Source organism: Urocampus carinirostris, chromosome 20 (assembly GCF_059441175.1).
Source record: "Urocampus carinirostris isolate Australia breed hairy pipefish chromosome 20, RoL_Ucar_1.0, whole genome shotgun sequence".
NCBI lineage: Eukaryota > Metazoa > Chordata > Actinopteri > Syngnathiformes > Syngnathidae > Urocampus > Urocampus carinirostris.
The window spans coordinates 20,664,283-20,688,054 of record NC_142368.1 but is presented as its reverse complement, the minus strand read 5'-3'; the positions used below and the strand labels follow the sequence as shown (position 1 = coordinate 20,688,054).

The 23,772-nt window shown below is 39.2% G+C and overlaps 1 protein-coding gene across 1 annotated transcript; it reads left to right on the top strand.

Moving 5' to 3' along the window:
- The first annotated feature begins 1,733 nt into the window (after positions 1-1,733).
- On the top strand, positions 1,734-11,788 carry vgll2a (vestigial-like family member 2a). The gene is made up of 4 exons (XM_088325376.1): positions 1,734-1,871; positions 4,007-4,265; positions 9,629-10,108; positions 11,192-11,788. Exons 1-4 carry the CDS (start codon positions 1,782-1,784, stop codon positions 11,233-11,235), a joined length of 873 nt encoding a protein of 290 aa, XP_088181502.1. The 5' UTR covers positions 1,734-1,781; the 3' UTR covers positions 11,236-11,788.
- The last annotated feature ends 11,984 nt before the right edge of the window (positions 11,789-23,772 follow it).

Here is a 23,772-nt window from a genome sequence, read left to right as displayed (position 1 = left end):
TATTCAGACTCAGTTTGTATATCTATAAAATCTTAACTGTTTGTTTGTCCAACTGTCAGTATATATCACACTCCCATCCGTTTGGAACTGTATTTCTGTAGGTCCGTCCAACCATCCACCATAAGATCTTCTTAGAAATGTTTGTCTATCCAGCTACAGATAACATCAGACTTAACATCCAGGAAATACCATTTCTTTAAATTCAATGTCTGGGGTCGCAGCATGTACCAGCCCGGCAATTTGTACAATAATTTAAGCAGCCAGCCAGCATAGCACTCTACCACTATACTTAGTAACTAGAAACCTCCTCGACAACAGATGGCGCTATTGTAAAAGCTTTATGCATGGATCCGGGTCTGACGTCAGGTGTTACCTGTACAGTGGTTATAACAGCCATCAGTCTAACAGTCTGTATAAACTACATCCATCAGGGTGTCTTCCCGTCCTAGCATTTGACTCGAAAACCTTATCAGATATGTTGGTCCCTCTATCTTTTACATCATAGCACTCTTGTCTGTTCGTAAAATGTAACAAAAGAATCTGTTTGTAAAATCTCATCATAAACAGATATTTGTTTGTATAATAAGTCTTATTAGGTCTTCCTATCTGTCTATTGCGCTGGATAATCTCATCAGATATAAAGGTCCATCTGGCCTTTAAGTCTTCTAGGATCTGCCTGTCATTCTTTCCGGACCAACTTTTCATAAAATCCTATGGAATCTTTCCATCCGTCTGCATGTCCATTGGTATGTTTTTATTAAATCTGTTGGTCCATTAATCCTACCATAAGATCTATCCATTCATCCATCTGACTGAATGTGAAATCTTATGGGATTCATCGGTCCATAAAATCTTACTCAATATGTCTGCCTGCCCATCTCTACTTTTTTGTTGGATCTGTTTCTCCATGAATATGAGGGATCTTATTCGATCTTTTTGGTTGTATGCCCTACCGACTGCCTGTAAAATCTGATGGATTCCATTTTATGATAAAATCTTACCAGAGCCATCTTGTTAGTCTTTCTGATCCTTTCTGATTCCCTTCAAAGATTATATCAAATCTGTTTGTCCATCAACAAGCCTGTCATGAGAGTTTTGTCTGATCTGTCAACATTTTATCAGGTTTAACTGTCTTTGTCTAATTACTACATACTATCTGTGGGTAATTAATCCATCTCTTTGCAACGTCTTATCAGATCAGTTTGCCTTTGTAAGTATTCGCTCAGTCTATTTTCCTATGGAATCTTAGTAAGTCTATGCATCTGTACCCATGTCTATTTGCTAGGCCATTGAATCTAATAGGATTCGTCCATCCGTTGGGAATATATCTGTTATTCTGACTCCCCCTAAATTATTTTCAGATCTGTATGGCAATCAGACTGTCCTTTCTACAGTGCAGAACCAAAAAAGCTGATCTGTCCATCTGTCAAACTGGATTAGGTGTAGTTCTTTCATCTCAAGTGCCTTGAAAGTGGCCATCCATTGCAAGTGACCCTGTGAGCGCTTTCAGGTAGTTACGGGCCTGTGATTGGATGGAGGATCTTCGGCTGGAGGGTTCCTCCTGGTTGTGGCTGAGAAAGAGGGGTGGGTTGTTCCTGGGCCCTATATGGTGGGCGCTAGAGGGTGGGGGGCCAAGCCCAGAGTGGGTGTGAGTTAAGCGCTGCCGCCTCTTAGTTTTCTGAAGGACTCCACCACGCACGGAGAAGAGAAATCTTCAGCGGCTGATCTAGCCCGCTGTGCCTCCATGACGCCCGCTGTCCTCTCCTGGTGACACGTCCGCCATGAGCTGCTTGGACGTGATGTACCAGGTGCTCGGAGCTCAGTCCTACTTCAGCCCCTACATGTCCTACCACCACCAACAGCAGCAGCAGGTATGCTTAAAAAAACTTCCAAAACTTTGTTAGTATTGCAAAACTCTGCTAACATTATAAAAAAAATCAAGTCTTACTTTCTTTGAAATTCTATCAAGCTGATATACCTATTTCAAATTCCTGTTAAGTCTTGTTTAATAGGGGTCTTATAAATCTGATATTAAATATATTAATTGAATTTTATAGATACATACATATTATATGCGTCAAGACTTTGTCCTTATTGAATATGTTGGTATGTGTCTATTTTTTGATATCTCGCTTCTCATTAGTCGAATAAGTCTTGAATCTTCATCTCGCTTCATCTATATTGAAGCATGCATGAGTAAGGCTGCTTTAACGGAAAGCATTAAATTATGATGTAGGCTGTAAGTTGTGGACCTTAACATACACATACGCATACAACCACCTAGGTCTCATAATAAAATACTTTGCCTCAAATAGAGGGCACATAGAGGTTGTGTTTGATTTTTGTTAGAAAAACGCAATCAAATGTAAACTGACTATTTAAATTTAAAAAAATGATATTTACAGTTTTGACAAAATCAGAGACGAGAAGCTTTTTCAAAGTGAGGCTCAAAGACCCCAAATTGTGCACAAGTGTGTCAAACCGAAGCTGGCAGTTATAAAGAATTTTGTAATTCAAGATGTTTATGTTTGGTCTTGGCATTGGCGGGTACATAGCACATTTTTTGAGTGGTCACGTATTTGGTCAAGTCAAGTCAAGTCATGTTTATTTGTGACGCCCTCAATCACAAAGAGTCTCAAAGGGCTTCACAGACCACAGATTATTGCAAACCACAGACTATTATTACACCATCACCTGATTTAAAACCTAAATGAGGGCAAATAATACACAGATACACATATATTGTCAACATAAAATATAGGTTACTTATATACTATAGAATAGAAGTGTGTGGGGAAAAAATAATTTCTTGCTATTGGAGGGGATACATCCTTCCTTCCATACAAAAAAAAAATCAAGCTTTTTAAACAACTAATTGTTCTTAAAATTCACACCACAATTTGTTTGTGGCTTTTAATTTACAGCACAAAACAACATTGACAATTAAGAAAAATATTTGCACACAAACAGCTGTACAGTATAATAATATAATACCTAATCATGTGCTAAAAGTATGCTGAAGCAGAAGCTTTTAAGACCCAGACCCTATTGCAATATTTCTTGCCTGACTGTCATATTCAAAATCAAAACAAGAAAAAAAAATATTGGGCAAACTACAGCCTGTGGGCCTGTCAGGCTTCTGAATCCTCGAAATGAAAATTTTAAAAATTATAATATGTTTAAAATGAAAAAAAAAAAGAAAACATACTACTAATAAAAATGTGTTAATTTGGTGCCACTCTTTTTATTGAAAAAAAAGTGGCTACAAATTTCTTTAAATGCTATCTCACCGTGTACTCACTTTACTTATATTTATTTGAAAAAAAAGTCAGATCTAACCGTATTAAATTTTGACTATTTTCATGTATACAATTTAAAAGTGCTTTAAAAAATGGCATCATTTATTACTTCGCTTTGATTCTGAGTGTTTCAAAACCAATTCAATTAAATGATTCATTTGTGGAACCCCTTAAAAAACAAACGTAACATGTACTTGGAAATGTCTGCATGCTTGTTTACTCAGAAATGCATATTGTTGGTGCTCTTCTGAAAATACTTCTTTAGTTTTTATCGTTCATAAATTTCATCCTGAATGCAATATGCAAGAAATGCAAAAAAAACTGTTTTTTTTTTTTCAAATGTAAAACAATAGAGATACAAAATAGGTCTTTTTAAAATGGAACGGCCTGCAATATCTTTTTGCCGAGCTATCATTTCCAAGGCAGAATCGGCAGACGAAATAAAATAAATAAAAAAAGAATTTATATATATGTATATACGTTCATATTTCCTTATGGGCATTTTTGCCAAATCTTTTTACCCAATGTCCACCCCTGACGGAGACTGAAATCTGAATCCCCACCGCAATCCTGATTTAAAACTTGATTTGTGGCTTGAAACTCCAAACCAGGGTTACGGTCTTAAATCAAGATTTCCTACCTATTTTCAATTTTTTTAGGTTAATAAACTCCAAAAATAAATGTTTTCTTGTTTCCCTTTTTAACAGAAGCTGGCCTTTGATTCCAAAATGCAAGAACCCGAAGACGGCGGCAGCGGCAGTCGCCTGAGCCCCCCCGGCCGGGCAACAATCAAGGAGGAGGACAAGGATTTGCCCCCGGGGGCCGAATACATGAGCGCCCGTTGCGTCCTTTTCACATATTTTCACGGTGATATTAGCGCCGTGGTCGACCAACATTTTAGCCGCGCTCTCAGCCACGCTTCCACGTCTGCGGCATACACCCCTGGCGGTCACAAAACCCTCAAAGGTGAGTATGGACTATTACGTGTGCTTGCACCAATTCTGAATATATTTACACTTTCTACTGCTCCAAGGAAGCATAACAAAAGTCAAAAGTAACTATAGGCCTATTTATGTATTATCTACTGAAATTTCCGCACAATCAGGTGCATTTTATCATAAAGCACATCCCCAAAAATAGTCATTTGTCATACATTTTTTTAACATAAGGCGCACCAGACTATCAGACATAAAATTGAGACTACATACTTTTGGTCTCTTTATACGTTTACGGTATCACTGACCAAAACCTTAAAATATTGCATGCAACCAGAAACAAAACTGAGTAGTCGTGGCGACAGCACCAACACTTTACCAGAAGACCACCGGCAGTACAGATGACAAAGAGGGAATACAACATTTTGCATTATCATTTTTACGTTGCCAGAAAACACTGATTTGAATGGTGCATTCTGGTAGGTTAAACCAAGAGTGTCAAACTCATTTTTATTGAGGGCCACAATGATGTAATGGCTGTCCTCAAACCCTGATGTAACCTAATGGAGTTGGGATGTAAAATAAATGTAACCACTTTTTATGAAGTAACTTATAAGTTAAATTATTCAAGTCACAAACATTACAGTTCCATTGAAAAAATGTCAGGGCACATGTAATATTTTGTGAATTAAATACAATGATACTACATACAAGCAATCGAGCTATAAAAAATAAGAGATATGAAATACCTTTCGATCAAAAATGTTGCCCAACGTGCGAGAGAAAATCCAAGTTACAGGAAATCCAGACGTTACTACTACAGACTAGGGGTTCGTTGATTTATTATCATATTACTAGATCGTTATATTCAATGACTGTATGAATGTGTTTTTAGTGACCAGGATGAAGTGTTTTATAGCTATTTAAGATTCACTTGAAAGCTTTTGGGAGGCTGGAAACCATTTGATTATTTATTTCGTATCTGAAAAATTTACTTGGATGTAGGCAATTCTAGATGGTTTATTTTTAGACGCTCTGACATTTTAAGCTCTTGCAGGCTGCATAAAATGATGTGTCAGGCCACATTTGGCCTACAGTGTCACGGATCAGACAGACGAGGACCGCTATTGCGTTAAGAAAGTTTATTTAGGGATGGGGAAACGGGAGAGAGGGTCCCTGTGTGTGTGTGTGTGTGTGTGTGTGTGTGTGTGTGTGTATGTGTGTGTGTTTGTGTGTGTGTGTGTGTGTGTGTGTGTGTGTGTGTGTGTGTGTTCCCCAGTGGCTAAGTGGCTTGAGGGTAGTGGGAGTAGATGGGTCCGGGCTCACTCACCACAAATCTTGAAGACCGGGGCGGAAGAGAAGACAGAAGGGTCAAACAAGTCTAGGGTAAGATTCGAGAAACAGGTTCCGGGTGTAGGCTTTGCAGACGATCTGACAAAGTTAGGCCGTTAAATACAGAGCTTGATTGGCAGGGAATTTAAAACAGCCGGTGGTAAACGAGAACAGGCAGGTGGAACTGATCAGAGTGCAGTGACAGAGCAGGGAGATGATCGGTTTTGGTTACCGGTAGAAAGAGAGCTCATGACATACAGTTTGACACAAACGGGTAAAACAGTCCATCCACTACTTCACCTTTGCGTTAATAATGTTGCTGTTTAATATGAATACGTACGTATTTGTTGAAAGTATTTGTTTTCTTCTTTTTCTAACATTCATTATTGAAGAAGTGGAAAGACTGTTTAACTTATCAGAATGCACTTTGCAAATCAGTGTTTTCTAGCACTGTTAAAATAGTGTGATAATGAGATATGCTCTAATGCCTTTTCGAATATAACCTGCACCCCTGGTGGTATAGTGGTAAAGTGATGATGCCCTCACTGCCACTACTCAGGTTGGATTCCCGTTGCACACAATGTATTGCAAATTAGGTCAGCGATGTTTACCGATTGCACATTCGTTGCTATTATTTCATATAACCTTCCTTGATAACACATACATATAATTACCTTATGCATTACTAAACTTACCCACCAGTTGTGGTTATAAGGAGCACTGTCAAATTTCTGATCAAATTGCATTTTTAGGTGGGCCTTATAGTCCGGAAAATACGGTAATATAAACGGAAACTGATAGTGTGTCACAAAGTTATTAGAATTGTCAACAACAAAAAATTCCTCACCATCCATATAAGTGATTACGGCAATCACCACAAGTGCCCATTTATAACAGATTGTGTTTACTGTATATCATCAGAACTTAGTGATGTGCAGTCAGGGGAGGCAGGGGTGGCTTTGCCTCACTTGTCATCATGGCAAAAAAAACAGCCTACATATATATATATATATATATATATATATATATATATATATATATATATATATATATATATATATATATATATATATATATATATATATATATATATATATATACATATATATTAATGAGAAACAGCTTACCACTGTGATCTATCCACAACAATCATGAGCATAATGCATGTGTGCAATTGGTCTGTACTAATGCCACTGTGAATTCACACAAATTTTGTTTTTTTCACATTTTTATCTTATCTTTTCAATATGTCTTATTTTGCACAGAAGAGAATCCCTCCAATCTTGTACTATTGTATTAAGACAATAAAGGCAATTGCAGATGCAGTGAGGCATGCAGTTCTCTTGCCTCATGGCAGACGGTGATAGAGAGACCAAGGACCAAGCACACCTTACCCTCAACATTATAATTAATAAAAGTATTAGGAAGCTAAGAAGTCAAACCCTCCAGTATTTCTCTTATTGCATGGACTTTTTTCCAAACAGAGGATGACTTATCTTTTGATGCTTTTATTCAAAAGAAGCAGCGCATAGACTAAATGTATAAGTTAAGAAAATAAAATGTTTTTCTATGCTACAGTTCATAAATTGTTTTTTTCCCCACCCAATCAAATGATGAACAAGATGCAGGTTCATTTATTTGTAAATCTGACTGTGCTTCACAAGAGCCAAACTCACTATACATTACTTAGTCAATATGATCAAACTGGGTGTTTTTAAACATTTACTTAAAGCATATCACTCTCTTCTTTTTGCAATTATTTGAAAATTATCGCAATGAGTAATTTTGAACATGTTTTAGCTTTCGGAGTGAAATTTCAACTACGAGGCAGCCTGTTTTTTTATTTAAGAAACAAAAATAACAACAACCAAAATGTGACACAATACGTCCGACAAGTTTCAAACATAATGTACATTTTTTTTTAGCTAAGCTCTCCATTTTATAACTAAACATCAAAATACAATGCTGTATTAAGCGTAGATGTTAGCGACACATTTAAACAGTTTACTTACAATCGCTCAATTTCAAAAGGGATATTTACAACCTGCTTCGCTGTAATCGACCAAAAGACTTGTTTTCATGTTGCTATTTGCTTTTCCTTCTTATATAAATAATAGATTTACCAAGTATGGTGCGTATTTGTTAACTAAAATGCATCATTGTTAAATGAAGTGTAACACGTGTCAATTAATTGCCTCTTTAGCCTCCCGAGCAAGAGTGTCAGTGCGAATGACTCTTGCAAGCTCTCAGGTTACCAATTGTCATATTTACAGCGTAACACAAGTGCAGTAACACACAGACCTGACCTCCCCCAAGGCCCCTTTTGAAAGGGTTTCTTAAGGGGGAAACAAAATCTTTTGCTATATTGTTTCCAAAGAAAACAGGCTATTCAGGAATAAAAATTATCTGAAAAAGATGTTTTTTTTCAATCTTTAATAGAAAAAGACAGAATCTAATGACTATTTTTGGAAACAAAATTTGACAATTAAAATCTGATTTGTGTTTTGACAATTAGCAGAAATCTATATATTCCATACATATGTCAACTCGCTCTTTCTGACCCAGAAAACATTAATTTTTGCGAGCCTAGTTTCAACAGAAAATCCAGACGCTCCTTCGTTTTGACAAAACATTATTTCTAAGCTTTTATTTAGAAATATGAAAATGAATCCTCACAATGAGCGATTCTTTGTAAACTGCTTATTTTAAATCCTAAATTTGTAATCTTCCTAAAGATAAGCATTGTATTCGTCTTGGTAGAAGTATACTTGAAAATAAGAACATTTATTTTCCATTTACTGTATAGGATAACATTGCTCAATGTGTTTATTATTTCAAAGCCCTAAATTAGAACAATTAAGAAGAGATCACAATAAGCCAAGAAATTGAACATGGTTTGATTTCACCAAAACCACCAGTTTTGTTGGGGTTTTGGAGTAGACCCAAACACAGAAAGCAGGAAACGTGTCAAGGTGCTCAAAAGCTTTTAATAACAAAGTCATCAACCAAGTATCAAAACAGCAAAAAAAACTGTCGAACCCCAAAACAAACCTCAGAAAGCAGGATAGACTATTAAAAAAAAAAGTGATGTTGGAAAATGAAGGTGGAAACTCGAAAATTACCCGACCCAGAGGGCTGTCCAAAATATTCTTATAAAGGGTGAGGCTGATTAGCGACAGGTGTGGGGTGATTGGATGGACACACATGTCCCAATTACAAACTGAATAGGCGCCCTCTGGTGGACGGAGGTGCGCCAGACCCTAACAAGTTTGCTCATTTGCACTCCCCAAAAATTGCATTTGTTCACAAAACGGTTGTATTTGAACCCTCAAAAACATTTTTTTAAAGAGACATTGTGTATTATTGCCTCCTGGCCGTAAAGAAAAACCTTGATTAGAAAAAAAGACAATATGAATGTATTTTTTTAAATACTCATTGATCAGTAAAGTTGTATTTATTCTACATAACATGAAAACAAACATTTCTTACGCGATCTGATCTTTTTTTTAGTTAACTGTTTCAACGAGTAGACATATACAAGTGTTTTGGCCAGCTTTTTTACCATGGAGAGTTGCTAATATATTGGAAGTTGGGATGAGTTTCAGCCCCTATTTCTTGGTATCTACAGTATTTACTGTATATTTTTGGTATGACCAGAAAGTCTTCTGAAAGGTAGTGGTAAGGATATTTTAGGATTAAAAGAAAGGAAACCAAAAAAATTTCAAGCAATCAGTATTCACGGTTCTTTGTCGACCAGATGATGAAGTTGCTGTATCTGAGTCGGAACAGGAGGCTTCCTGTGAATGTGGAAACAGTACAATCTATTTGAGGAATATATATTTAAAAGTATTCAACAAAAAAGAACAATGTATTTTTGTTGAGTCAAAATAATAAATGAGCATGATATCATCCGTATAAAGTAATAGGGAATTATAAGGAAAAAAGACAAGTCAACCAGAAAGCTCATTGGTCTACAAACGAAACCTGACTGACATGAACAGATAATGTTGTTTCCGCCTTAAAACTAGATATCTGAGATGAAAACTTCCTTGTGTTCTCCAGACGTATCCTTCCCGATGAGCCAAAGAAATTTCCCACCATCTTTCTGGAACAGTTCGTATCCGTCTCCCGTCCCTTCCTCGCTAGCGAACGCTCTTTCCGGGCCTCATTCAGAGCTGTCCTTCGCCTCGGGAGACCCGTACGCTCCCTCTGCCCTCCACAACCACTTGCACCAACCCGGCCCAGAGGCCTGGCACCCGTCCCACCATCATCACCACCACCACCACCACCCATACTCGCTAGGGAACAGCATAGGCGGGCAGGGATCGCCGTACCCGCGGCACGAGGTGTACGGCGCCACGTTCGATCCCCGTTACGGATCACTGCTGGTGCCCTCCGTCCGGTCGCATCACCGGCTGGCGGCGGGGGGCAGCTCGGTCGGAACAACCGGCGCTGCCCATTGCGATCTGGGCGGAAAAGGCGAGACGGCAATGGCTTGGAGTGGAACTTTTTCCGGAGATATTGGACTCAGCATGGAAGCAGGTGAGAAGATTATTTTGCTCAGCAACAGGCAACATAATATGTGTGAATATACACTATCGCTTAAGAGTTTGTGGTCGCTTAGAAATGTCATTTTTGTGTGAAAAGCAATATTTTTTCAATGAAGTTAACATTTTACTAATCAACTAGTTTGACTTCAAGACACACCATTCCACTTCTCAAATTTATCGAATAAAAAGGATTGTGCAAATTACAGCAGAGAGAGTAAAATGTATTTACCTTTTGAAATCAATTTAAAATAACGAGCAGAACCAAAACGTACCGTATATCAATGGTAATGAGCCTACATCGCATATAATGACTCCCTAAAACTGTTTTAAAACAGCTACAAATTACATTAAATTTGAACCCAACATATTTAAAAAATGTGTACACAAAACATTAATAACAATTTGATTATGTAGATGATAGAGAGTAATGCTGATAAAAAGCTAAAAACATAACATTTTTAAACCAAATATTGTACCTTCCTGCACCGCTTCAATGGCAGACAGTCGTACATCATTTTTATATTTCACAATCTTTTTCTTTTCCTCTTGAATGTTGTCACTGCTTCCCACTTATTCTTTCCCTTATCGTTAATTTTCTTGGGGCAGAAAAAGGACAAAAACCCAACAAAATCACGATAAAATGAGATGTGGTCCCTCTCAATCACAATTGGGATTAGGCCAATTGACTGAAGAGGAAGAAGGGATTGGGAAGGGCATTATCGCCATCAAATGCTAAGAAGTGTAGTTGAACCTCTGTTTATTTCTTCTTAGAATTATTTTCCTGACCACCAGTTGAGAAACACAGCTTTGAAATAGCCTTGCTCTATTTCACCACTTGAGTCAAACTCAGTCACCTCGAAATGAAAACAAAAGGCAGACGGCCGCGTAACCAAACAGCAACATCGTCGGCAACAAGCCCCAAAAAATCGAAAACGGATTCCTTGGCCTGCTCGGCTCGTCTTACGATCCGGCCCGGCAGCTGTCAGCTTTGCTTTTGTGTCGCTCTGCGCTTTCATCGCCTTTTTCTTCCTCCTCTTTGCTGTTTGTCTTTTTCGTTGCTGTCCTGTCCTCTCAGGTCTGCAGACGCAGGACAAGAGCAAGGATTTGTACTGGTTCTAGATGCTTTCCATTGCCACCCTTCTCAACGCTGACTGGGAAAAAATATACCCAGAGACATATTGACGCTTGAAAAGTCGTGAGTCACTGCGACAAAGCCAGAACAAGGGCGGTGGTAGAGAAAACTGGACTTGGGGTTGCTCAGGTGGGAGGAAAAACTGTTGTGGTGAAAGATGTACCAGGGTCCAAAATACCTCCACAGCCAAATCAGCATTTATTTCAGCTGTGCAGAACTCATCAAAGCAGGTACAATTCTAAAAGCAGTTGGGTCAGAAATATGCTAAAAAAGTTAAAAACTAGACTAATATATTGGATCATTTTGTTCCAACTCTTATGAGACAACATAAATGATGACCCTGTGAGAACACCAGTCTTTTTAATTGTTTCTTTTTCTTTTTAAAGAGCCAGGGATTTTTTGTTTGCACAATATATTTTGGGGGTTTATTTCTAAATCATTATTTTATTTAAATCATTGTTATTTTTTTGTTTATTTCTAAAACAATATTAGAACTTTTGAGAATCACCCAACTTTGAGGCCTGCTGTTTGCATATTGAAACTTAACTATTGTAAAATTCAGACTATAAGCCGCACATGATTATAAGCCGCACCCAGTATATCTTTAAAGGTATAAAAACATTTTGTACATACATTACCTGACTATAAGCCGCACATGCCCACGTTGAAACATGAGATATTTACAGAGAAATGGTACACAGAAAGAGTTTTAATAATATACGGTACCTTAACCACCATAACCCCCGTAACTTTTCGCCGGCCCGCCGGACCTTTGCTAAACAAATACGTGTCTGTACGATGTCACTAGTCACTTAAAGACGCCATGCCACATATCATTGAAAAAGGTTCAACTCTTAGGAATCATGGTGTGATGATTATTTCAAAATATACTTATCAGAGAAACATCAAAATCAGTCTGAATTAAGATACCCGAAAACTTTAAAGCCAGTATGTCCACTGGCCATCTTCAACTTCTTTGAATGTCCGCGAAAATGGCCTAATTACATCAAAGGCAATCCATGGAATCCAATCTTGTAAAATATTTACCCAAAAAACACAAGAAAGACAAATAGGAACCTGCCTTCAACAATTCTGCTTCTTGTAATCCATTCGTTTCGCCACATTATTTCCGTTTACAAATAAACAGCCTTGTGAAATGATCCCCAATAAGGTAGTTAGCCCTCCCTTTTCAATTTACACCTTTCCATAATGAAGGTGTGTTCATGGTAGTTTTATTTATGCACAAAGCGCAAAGTTACATTTAACTTGCGTCTTCCTCGACACATATATCCTATGTGTCTCACTCATACCTTTACTGCTCCGGCGCCCCTGGTGGCCATTAGAATAGATGCATAAATTAGCCGCATGGTTGCATAAGCCGCAGGGTTGAAGGCTTGGGAAAAAGGTCATGGCTTATAGTCCGAATTTTACAGTACACATTCTCGGGTATGATTAAAAAATGACTTATTTTTTGATCAATTTTATTTATATTTATATTTATATACCACAGCCATATCCCCCTAGTGGGAGGTGGCTAGAGTCATTTCTGACTCTTTTTGGGAGATTGATTCAGAGGAGGGGATTCCCAGCCCCCTCGCTCAAACCAACTGAGGTGTTGGGAGTCATTAGGTCACCAAACCCCCCAATTCCAACACCTAATGCTGAACGCCAAGCAGGGAGGCAACGGGTACCAATGTTTAAGTCTTAGGTATGACTCAGCCGAGGCTTGAACCACAACCTCCCAGTCTCGGGGCGGGCGCCATACCCCCAAGGCCACCGAGCTGGTTTTGATAAATTAATAAATATTTTTAACAATTAAAAAAAAAACATTAAAAATGGACACGATGTATGGGTTATTATCAACAAAATACCCATTTTAGGGACGAGGAGGGTATTTCAAACAAAATTTGAGAATATTAAGCATTTTGATTACATAGTTTTTAGGTGGGTTGTCCTGTACAAAATGACCCAATCTGGGGGGTTGATTTGTGCATAAATACGATTGCTACATCTCGAAAGAAAAAGGAGGCAGTCTTTAATATTTGGTGTTTATTTTTTCAAAGGAAGGAAGACGAAAGGGAGGGTTTGCTGTCAAACCAACTCAAGTAGTTGCTCGGCCCCTTGACTCAAATTGGCTTATGTTTTACCCAAGTGTTTTTAAAGGCCAGTGCGACAACGACAATTGCTTCAACCAGTGAGTGTTGAGTGTTAAGGTTTGCAGAAAGTCAGGGGCTGGAAATCAACAACAATGCAATCTGTTTCCTGATTCAACTTGGATGCACCAGACGGACGCTTCCTGAAACAGTCCAACCACAGCCAATATCAGACTTCTACTGACTTGGCCCCCTCCAAAAAAAAACCTACAGCCCTCTTTCACAGCCCTTTGCCTACGAGAACAAACTTGTAGCATTTGATTTACAATTAATGACTAGATTTGCATCCCTCTGGCTGCTAACGGACTTCAAAAATGACATCATTTGAATTCACTAGGAAAAAAAAAAGATTTCTGGGACCACTGAAATAAGCTTGATTAGTTTATAATTTAGTAGACACTCAAAATAAGGGGGGGAATACATCAATGAATTTTGAATTTGCAAGGAGAACAGTAGAGGAATGTACAAATAACCCGACAATGCCTAATTCCCAATCTGTACTAAAAGTCCTGCCTTGAGCCCTTTCTTTAAAAAAAAACAAAAACTCCTAGGTTAACGAAGGTCCATCTTTGAAATCAAGGAACAGCAATACTATTGGCCAATAGTGACAATGAGTAAATCAGGGTACCCCAAACGTTTTTTTTTCTTTGTGAGGGCCACATGACTTTTCCCTTCACTGATCTGGAGCCGGGTTCAGTTTTTAACAGAAAAAGTGTGAGGAACTCAGGAGTGCCTAAATGTAAAAAATATTGTTTTCCAGAAAGCCACACTCAAATAAACCTTCTGGATTCTTCACAGAACAAAAGTCAGAAAATGAATAATACAATTTTTAATGAAATCAATAATAACCAAATACCCTCTCTGGTTAATTTACAGAAAAAGTCAGAAAAAGAAAAAGAACACTACGTGTGAATTAAATAAAAACAAAATAAAATTCTATAGTTTCTTCACAGAGACGAAGTCCATTGAAAAAAAAACTTTCTGTTGTGTAGTGTACGGTTTTAACAGGTCCAAGATCAGCTTAGTTGTCAAAGCACTGGGTCACCAGTGGTATATAGATAACTTGCGAATAGGCAGTAAAATTTATATCATGATCACACTATTTTTAGTCACGGTACCAAAGACGAATGTTAATTTTGTTGACAATGTAGTTTGGGGACCAATGATGTAAACAGTGCACAATTGTCAAAGTAACAAACAACAGTGAATAATAATACAGAAATCCCCCGGTTTTTGTGGTTAATGGGGACCAGAAACACCCGCAAAAAAACCTGCATAGTAGTCATAGTATGTAGTCATAGTCATTTCTTTATAAAAGGCCCCAGGGAGCAAACTTACCTCGAGATGACGCCATTACCGACTGAGAGTATATGACTGTAACAAAATATAAACTATAAACCATAGATCTACAAATAATGACACACAACACATAATTGCAGTTGAATTGATAGTTTTATTGTTATTATACAAAATTGGGGGGCTTCTCCTTTCAGAGTAAGCAAGCAATTCAGAGAACGGCTGGTTAGCTGCGTGCAGCTGTCCTCGACTTGAGCCAAGACCCCGCGATGATGAAAATACAAGAATCCCGGATGTAGCGGGTCCCCACTAGTTCTATCTCCAGGTCATCTGTTTCATGAGTAATGGATCTGGAGTTGCTGAAATACAGGCTCCAGAGGTCACTTGTTAGAGTTGCTACGTAGCCTAGCCATAGCAGGATGCCATACCTTGCAGCACTGCTTTTGCCTTCTCCCCGACACTGCCTCGGTCGTTTCACAAACCCGATAATAATCCACGGAGCGCCCGCAGGTAATCACAATTTCTTTGCGCTCTTCTAACTTTCCTCAGAGTTTGATTTCATGGATGAATTTATTTTCAATGTAACAAGCCACTAAAAGCTAGCGGTCGCCATGCTTCGCAGTTTGTTTTCTGAGACAGCGCCTGCCCTTTGCTTGACAGCATACACCCACCCAACACAGAGTTCCCTCCCTATTCTATCCCTGCGGTCAGCTGTCCATAAGAATACGATGCACAATATAGACATTGAATTCAAAATCTGCCAAGGAGTGAACCAGCGATAACCGAAGTGCGAAGCAGAAAGATTCAAAATAACAAACTGGCATCCAATGCAATATCCTTTGCAGGTGTTGAATATTAAAAACAGAATAAACTTACTATTATCAAGCTGGAAAAATTTTTTACATTTTCCAGAGAACCTAAACGTGATTTGAAAATGCCAAAAATGTGCCCACTGTGGCGAAGAGAGAGGGGGATTCTGCAACAGGCCGCTCTGCTATTTGAAGCCACCGGTTGCCCCGTGCAGCTGTCAGCGACAACTGCTCATCAACTTACTGCACACGCATGCACCTATGCATTGCAGGCACACTTGTAAATGCTCATACGTGAAGTCAATAAAGGAGAAGCATTTAGCATCTCGACTTCTGTGAAACTCAAGCCATTAGCTTGTGTGTGCACATGCGTTTGTATTTATGTATGTGGGTGTGTCCATCCAGTGCAGCTGCGACAATGTAAATATTTTAATATATTGCTGAAAAGTTTTCCGGCGCGTGCACGCCCGTGTCGCTTTATTGATAAATAAATTAAGCAATGTTGACTTGACTGTGTTTTCTTGGGAGATTTGAATCAAAATGTATGTTAGTATATTTATTGTCATTTTTTCTTTGTCACAGTTGTTATTTTTCAGGCATTTTAGTATGAGGTCTCAGATGCATTGTTTGGCACAGTAAAACAAAACAAAAAAATGCAACCAGAAAGGTGCATTTTGTCCCTGACGCTGCCCTACTTACGAACGACGTTCGTTCATCAGTTGAATTTGTTCGTAAGTTGCTTCAGTGCTATATTTTGTATGTTTTTGGTTTATATAAGTATGTTTAAGGCTTGTATAAGTAACCTGTATTGTTTTGTACTAAAAAATAAATATTTAATCAAATAATATGCTCTATAAAGGTAAATAAAGTGAAGTTTAACTTACTTTTGCAATATGAGCTTCAAGGGTTAGGCGACTTCCTCCGTCATGGTAGAAAATGGCCAAAAAAAGCGATCCAACCATTTTCTCAACCGCATCAAGCTTTCTTATTCCACTTTCATTTCAAAACAAACAGCTTGCCTCTTCTTTACACTTTGCACCAACCATACTGAATGGATGCACGAGATATTAAACAATAAAAACGTCAAAGTTCTTAGCGCGCTAGAGATACAATACATGTAGTATGTTTACACATAGGATTTCTTTTTCGGGGTGGCTCCTGGGTGACCTCTCACAGCGCCGCGGCGGAGAGAAGTACTAAGGTACTTTCCTGTATTCGGAAAAAGGTGCACAATAGAAAATCTGACATACAGCAATGTCAGGATATTTTTCAACATCCCGAATAAAATGTTCGTATCTACCATTTTTCGTAACTTGAATGTTCATAAATAGGGGAGCGTCTGTATTGCATCCCCTTTAGACACCAGTGGGGGCACTATTGAGATAAGCAGCCATTCAAAACAACCTCCAAAAAAATTGACATTGTCTTTGATCATTTTGAGAAAACATAATACAGCAGCGACGCGCCTCACTTGCCATCCTCTAAACATAAAATTAAAAATATACTACATGGTTACATTTGTAAGGTGTTAAATTTCTCTATCATAGACCTTCACAATGTTTGGATTCAAAATAGCTGAATTTTTACATTATATTATGACTTATTGTTAACGCAATTAGTACTCAACTCAGAACAACCCTCCCCCCTCTCCCAAAATTGTGATAAAAACAACAGTCTTTTTTAATTTCTCGTTTAGTGACTTCTTTTCATTATTAATGATTACTTAACTATTGATGGTGTTATTCAAAGGGGACAGCGGATAAACTTAATTTGTAATTTAAGGTAGGACAATAAAAGTTATTTTCTGTGCTAAAATGTATATACTGCATCCTTGCTCTGCCAATCAAATAATGAATAAGATGTAGGCTTATTTATTTCTAAATCTGACTCACCAGACACACACCTTACCGCATGTCTCTATAATGCAGCAAAGAAGAAAAATGTTTTGGTAATTTGCTCAAATAAAAAAAAAATCAAGTGTATTCAAACAATGGAAAAATACATCTTTGCATCTTTGGGAAATTGTCACACTTTTTTAAACACCAATGTCATATTTAAACAATTTTGTAATCACTCTTAGAAAAAATACCGGAATTTTAAGTTAAAATGAAAAAAAAAGAAAAGGAAATTGCAATCTTTGAAGATTGTTTGCTTTAGTGTAAAAATTGTATTTTTTTTTAAAAATCTGAGAAAGAATGGGGAAACAATTAAAGAAGACAATTGTTGTCTTGTAAAACCAATATTAGTGGCTTAAACATCAGATAAACACTTTTTGCAATTTATGGCATTGCCTTTTAAACCTTCAATTGTTTTTAGCCTTATTCCATAATTTAAATGCATAAAATAATGGATTACATTTAGAAATTATCCTGAATGGCCCACAAAAAATGAAAATAAAATAAAATCTGTCACGGTTGCCCATTGCCCTCACTTGGCCCCGCCCGTTTGGTGCCAGCTGCGGCTCGTTGCCTGATTGGTTTCCCTCCTATTTAAACTCAGTGCTCTCATTCACTCCTTGACAGTCAGTCAACAAATCTCTGCACTTGCAAGACTTGTGTTTTGACTCTGTCCAGTATCCTGCTCGTGTATCCAGTATCTGGTATCGATCCCGCCTGTCTTGTCCTGTCCGGTATCTTGCTCCCGTTTCCAGTATACGGTATCGATCCTTTCTGTCTCCTCCTCTACGGTATCTTGCTCGGGTCTCCAGTATCCGATATCCATCTCGTCTGTCTCCTCCTGCCCAGTATCTTGCTCCAGCAACCAGTATCCGGTATCGATCCCGTCTGTCTCCTCCTGTCTGGTATCATGCTCCAGTCTCCAGCATCCGATATCGATTCCACCTGTCTCGTCCTGTCCGGTATCTTGCTCCAGTCTCCAATATCCGGTATTGGTCTCGTCCTAACCGGTATCTTGCTCCAGTCTCTGGTATCGATCCTGTCTGTCCCGTCCGGTATCTACCCGTGTGTCCTGTATCGATCCCATCTGTTCTGTCCGGCCTCGATCTCGTCTGCCTCTGACTTCTGTGTCTCACTTCTTCCACCCAGCGATCGCCGCATCCCTGGCGTTTGTGTTCACACGCATGACTGCCCCATTCCCGTAAAATAAAGCTTGTGTGAAAAGGTTACGCGTCTGGGTCCTCCGTCTGTGTGGGTGATGACAAAAATCAAAGTCATCCTGTGTGAATTTTTTGTGTAATCTTTATTTTGGTGTGCTGTTCGCTTTCAAATCTGCTGGTCTTTGGCGTAAAAAGCAGCCTCGCCATTTCTCGTGCAATGTGGGCCACGGAAACGCGATCGGATACCTCGCAACGTTTTCAGGCCCGACCGGGCGGAACCCTAGCACAATGGACAGCCTCCGTTGCCACGCATTCCGCACATTTCTACATGCTGCTCGCTTTCAAATCGCAAAGACACGTTTGCTGAAATACGATTAGTCGGGTGGGCTCACTTTTTGGGCAAAATCATGTTAAATTATCAGGAGATTAAAGATGATATACATACGAATATTATTGGATTACTCCAAAACAGTATGTTTGGAATGAAGTATAGGCGGGGCGCGAAGTTTGAGGTGTCCTTAAGAAGTAAAATTGAATATTTCCTCTACAAATAGTTGGATTACTGATATGTCTCACTGAGTATGTTGTCACTATCGCACGAGTTTTCAGCTCTATTCATTTAACTATTTAATCATAACATTATTACTTTGATAAACATATTATCCATTTAGCTCTTATAAATGCACATCATGTTTATGCACATGAATTCATAGGACTGTATCCTTGTGCCTTATTTTATCATACAACCTTGAAGATTCAGCTGTCTGCAGTTTTCATCTCTTGTACATTGAGTACCCAGAAGTGTCTGTTAGTGCTTCGTGTTCCATTTTGCAAATCCACACTCCTTTCATATAAAAACTGTTGTCAACAATTTGTCTCTGCCTTTTCGGGGTAACGCTCTCCTTGTCTTTTGGAAGGAGAACGCTCCCCTGAACAATTGGTCTGTTTTTTTCTATTTAGTAACTTTGTAATAAATGTCCTCAACTGAACTGGTTCTCTTCAGCCTATTCTTTTCTTCCTCCAAAATACTCTTCCAAATCCCAGGAGTTGAACATGTGGCGAGACACGGATTCTCTTAGTTAACATTTGGTGACCCCAGACGCTATCTGTTACAAGCCAGAAACGGAGACAGGACCCAGTAGCGTTCGTTTACTCAGTTTTCTTGATAAAAAGGGAGAGGAGTGCTTGCTTCCACGATCCGATGATCGACGGACACGAGTAGCAGGTGGCTAGAACGCGGAAGCGGCACTTCCGTGTCGGGCGAGGATAATCGTAGGCAGCAGGCATACTGGTCACTAGCCGGGACGGGAGAGCAAGGGCGGTATCGAGTTCAGAAAAGAGGTCGGCAACAGGTATCAGGCAGGAAACAGGGCAAAACAGGTCGGTGGTCGGAATGGCAGAGCAGGGCAGAAACGGGTCCAGAAACAGGTCGGCAACAGGTATCAGGCAGGAGAAAACAGGGCAGGAAAATGTCGGAAGGTATGAGCTTGCCTAGCTAGGAGCATAGGTTCGCAAACGGTCTGACAGCTTCCTCTTGGAAGCCGGGGGTTTAAAAAGAGTCTCTGAACCAATCAGCACTCAGGGTTGTTGGCGCCAACGGGGCAGGTGCCCCGAATCAGTAATCATGACACTATCATTTTGGTCACCTCTGTGTCGAAGGAGGGCAGTCGAGACGGACAATCGAGAAAACAGAACATGGGCCCACAATTGAAACGGTAGATGAATATCCTCTACAATTACCGTATTTTCCGCACTATAAGGCGCACCTAAAAGCCTTTATTTTTTTCAAAAGCTGACCGTGCGCCTTATTTATGGATCAATTTTAAAATTGCAAAGTTTTCCAACTAACTTGCAGCCGCCGACTAGATTTTCCCCCGAACGCCAAGTAGTACGCGGTGTATGCTGGGATTAATTACCGGCGTTTCATTGGCTAACCAATGTGTCAATCATCATTTGAATCAATCACTATTGGCTAAAGTTATTCAGAGGTCAAGGGGCGGATCCTTTTTATCATTTACAGGCTGGCATTGGCTTAAACGGCAGACAAAGCCTGCAATTGGCCGAAAAAGATGTGTCAATCATCAGTTGAATCGATCACTATTGGCTAAAGTTATTCGGTGGTCAAGGGGCAGATCCTTTTTATCATTTACAGGCTGGCATTGGCTTAAACGGCAACACAAAGCCTGCAATTGGCCAAAAGAGATGAATGTTTATGGCACGTGGCTGACGGCATAGAGAAAGCATTTTTTTCTATTCTGTATTTGAAATTATTTTATTCTCCTGGATTTACTACCCTCACGGATATAAGAGGACATTGGCTGCACATTATTATGAACACAACGACTTCGGTGAGCTACTTCGGGTTTTATATTGTCCCTGTATCTTGTTTCAGACTGAACTCGATGTTTCTGTGATAAGGGGTGCAGATAATGGATGGAATGGAGTGTCTATTTTTAAATTAAACTCATATCCAAGTGTTTATTGTCATATGCACAGTAAAGTTGCGAGCGAAAAAGAAAATAGATACTAAGGAATGGTTAGCATTTCTTGAATCCCAAGACTTTAACCTTCCGAATGATAGAACGATGCATTTGAGTGACATCTTACGGACACCGCATCCGCACGTGTTCTCGACACGTATTTGCGTCTTTGCAAGCTTTCGGAATGTTAAGGGGGTAATAAGTTGGACTTAACTATCTGACTGTTTTGTCCACGTTCCCATTGTAGCGCCTTATAATCCGGTGCGTCTTATCTATGTCAAAAATAGGACCAAATACTATTTTTTCGGGGTGCGCCCTATAACCCGGTGCGCCTTATAGTGCGGAAAATACGGTATTTTCTGTTAGATCAATTGGGGTCGAGGTAGAAACTATTTTATTTTTATGCGTGTATAATTAGCTCACTAAAAGTTTTCTGGCTGGAGAGAACAGTTGGGGTTTTGGGCAAAAAGTGATCTTAATTTTGAAAAGATGTTCCGTTCGGTCGGGGCGCCTTGCTTGGAGTCCTAATCTGTTAACATTGTAATATATCCGTTGAGCAGGATTTAAGCTGGAGTCAAAAGCTACAGGGTACACGCTAAAAGTTCAGCTTTGAATCATCAAAATGGATGGCTTTGACGTTATGGTTTCATAACCTACGTCATGCGTGATGTCACAGCTGAAGCTGAAGGCCAAACAATACTTGATCAAAAGCGAGAGGAAAATAAAGCTGTTGTTGCTGCTACTTGTCGGCATGATGTGTGTTTGTGTGCCAGAATCATGAAAAAAAAGTTAGTGATCATAAGTTGAAGTTTTACAGGATCCCAGGAGACACTCCTGATCAAAGAAAAAGAAGAGAATTGTGGTAAAATGCATTTGAGCGATAAGATTGGACCGAGTCAGTCATCCAGAAGGCTCGGGTTTGATATCAGGTAAGAAAAATTAAACGTTTGGGACTATGTTATTGGGTCCATATTACTTATTATATCTGCGAAATACCTTGTTATTTTCTTAGCTTCAGCTGTTAGCATGTAGCCTAAATGCCAACATTAGCTGTATAAACACTGGTTGCAGCTGCTAGGAAAAAACAAAAACATTGCAACAAACATTGGGCACACAATCCAATTCATTTATTAGAAACATTTAAGTATGTGTGTATGAGAAACATTGATACTCTTTTTTGTGCCATTCCCCAGGGGGCGCTGGAGAATCACCACACCTGCTGATCATCAAGGGCTTTGTATAAACGGAGTGCGCTGGAATAGTTGGCAGATTGTTGCACTTCAAATTGTTCCTGCCAACCAATGTGCCCTCTCCTTTGTCGCCTGTACCATGCCCCCGAAAGACTGCTATTATTCCTCCAGCCGTGAGTTATTCGGACTATGCTTTTTGTTCATGTTTTTCCCTGTGTGGAGCGCCTTACGTTTGAATCCACTCTTTCCTCCTGAATAAAACTGTCAATGATGCTCTTGTGTCCGGTGTTAGGGTTTAATTGCTTAACACAACAAGCATCTCTTGATGGCATTCAGTCTACACACTCATGCTCGTTGTTTTCATTTATTCTAGGATGAAAATGGTTCAAGTAAGAAGATAGACTGTTTCAAATCCAGTCCAAATGCAAAATCAAACCCCAAAAAAGACATTTCCTTTTTCATGTTTAATTGTATAGCCCTTAATAACACAGAAGAGGAAAAGATGGAAAAAATAAGAGTTTATTCAAGCGCATCGAAGACAGACACGTACCTGCACGAGCCCTTAAGCAGCTTGACAGAGGCTGCAATGATTATTTGAACTAACCTATCGCCTGACTAGTTAAAACCTTTTGACGTTGAATTCTGGCAGCGACCCTATGATAATAAAAAAAGAGTATTCATGAACCCCCCTGTAAAAAGCGGACTTTTGGCTGGATGACTTTGGATGCTGCAGCTTCAGATCAAGCCTTGTGATGAACAGTGGCCATTCTGACTAGCAGGAAGTCATGAAGTGTAAACAAACAAGACTTCAGATGGACATGTAACTCGAGAGGAAGCCCACCTTGAAGTTCTACAGAAGACCCCCTTCCACAATTTACCGTCCTCCCACCTGCAGGACCTTTGGCCCATTTCCTATCCACAAGTGTCAACACGAATAGTCGGGCCTCGGGCTTTTTGTTGTTCTGTGTTCATGTACGATTGTGCACATTTGTGCTTGTGTGTGTTAGATTGGCTTCACTCAAGTGAAACAAAGATGAACTGAAAGAAAAAGTTGAGGATTTTGTCCATCTTTTGTTGGAATGACTTAGAAAACACACATCAAGAGATGAATTATCTCTGGGGTCAGCGCTTTAATCCAGACAAGATCCTCCAAAATGCACAAAAGGAACTCCCCAAAAACTCTTTAAATCAGTGGTGGGCAAACATTTGAACTCAGAGGCTGCATTGTGTTTAAAAAAAAAATGGCCAAGGAGCTGGTCCTGGAGACAAATACAATTTTTCTCTATTATGAATAAATATACAATGTGCAATCTACATGTTATATTTCTATTTATAGTTGTTTTTAAATAAATAAGTTTCAACTGTCTGGACCAGAACGGAAACAGGACCCAATTGCATTACGTTTCTCACAAGTTTTATTAAAGGAAAGAGGAAGGGCTGCGTCCATGAGCCGGTGTTCACTAGGCGCGGGAAGCAAGTCGCTCTCATACTCGGTTTGTGATCCGAACACGGAAGTGGATCTTCCGTAGCGAGCGATGGCG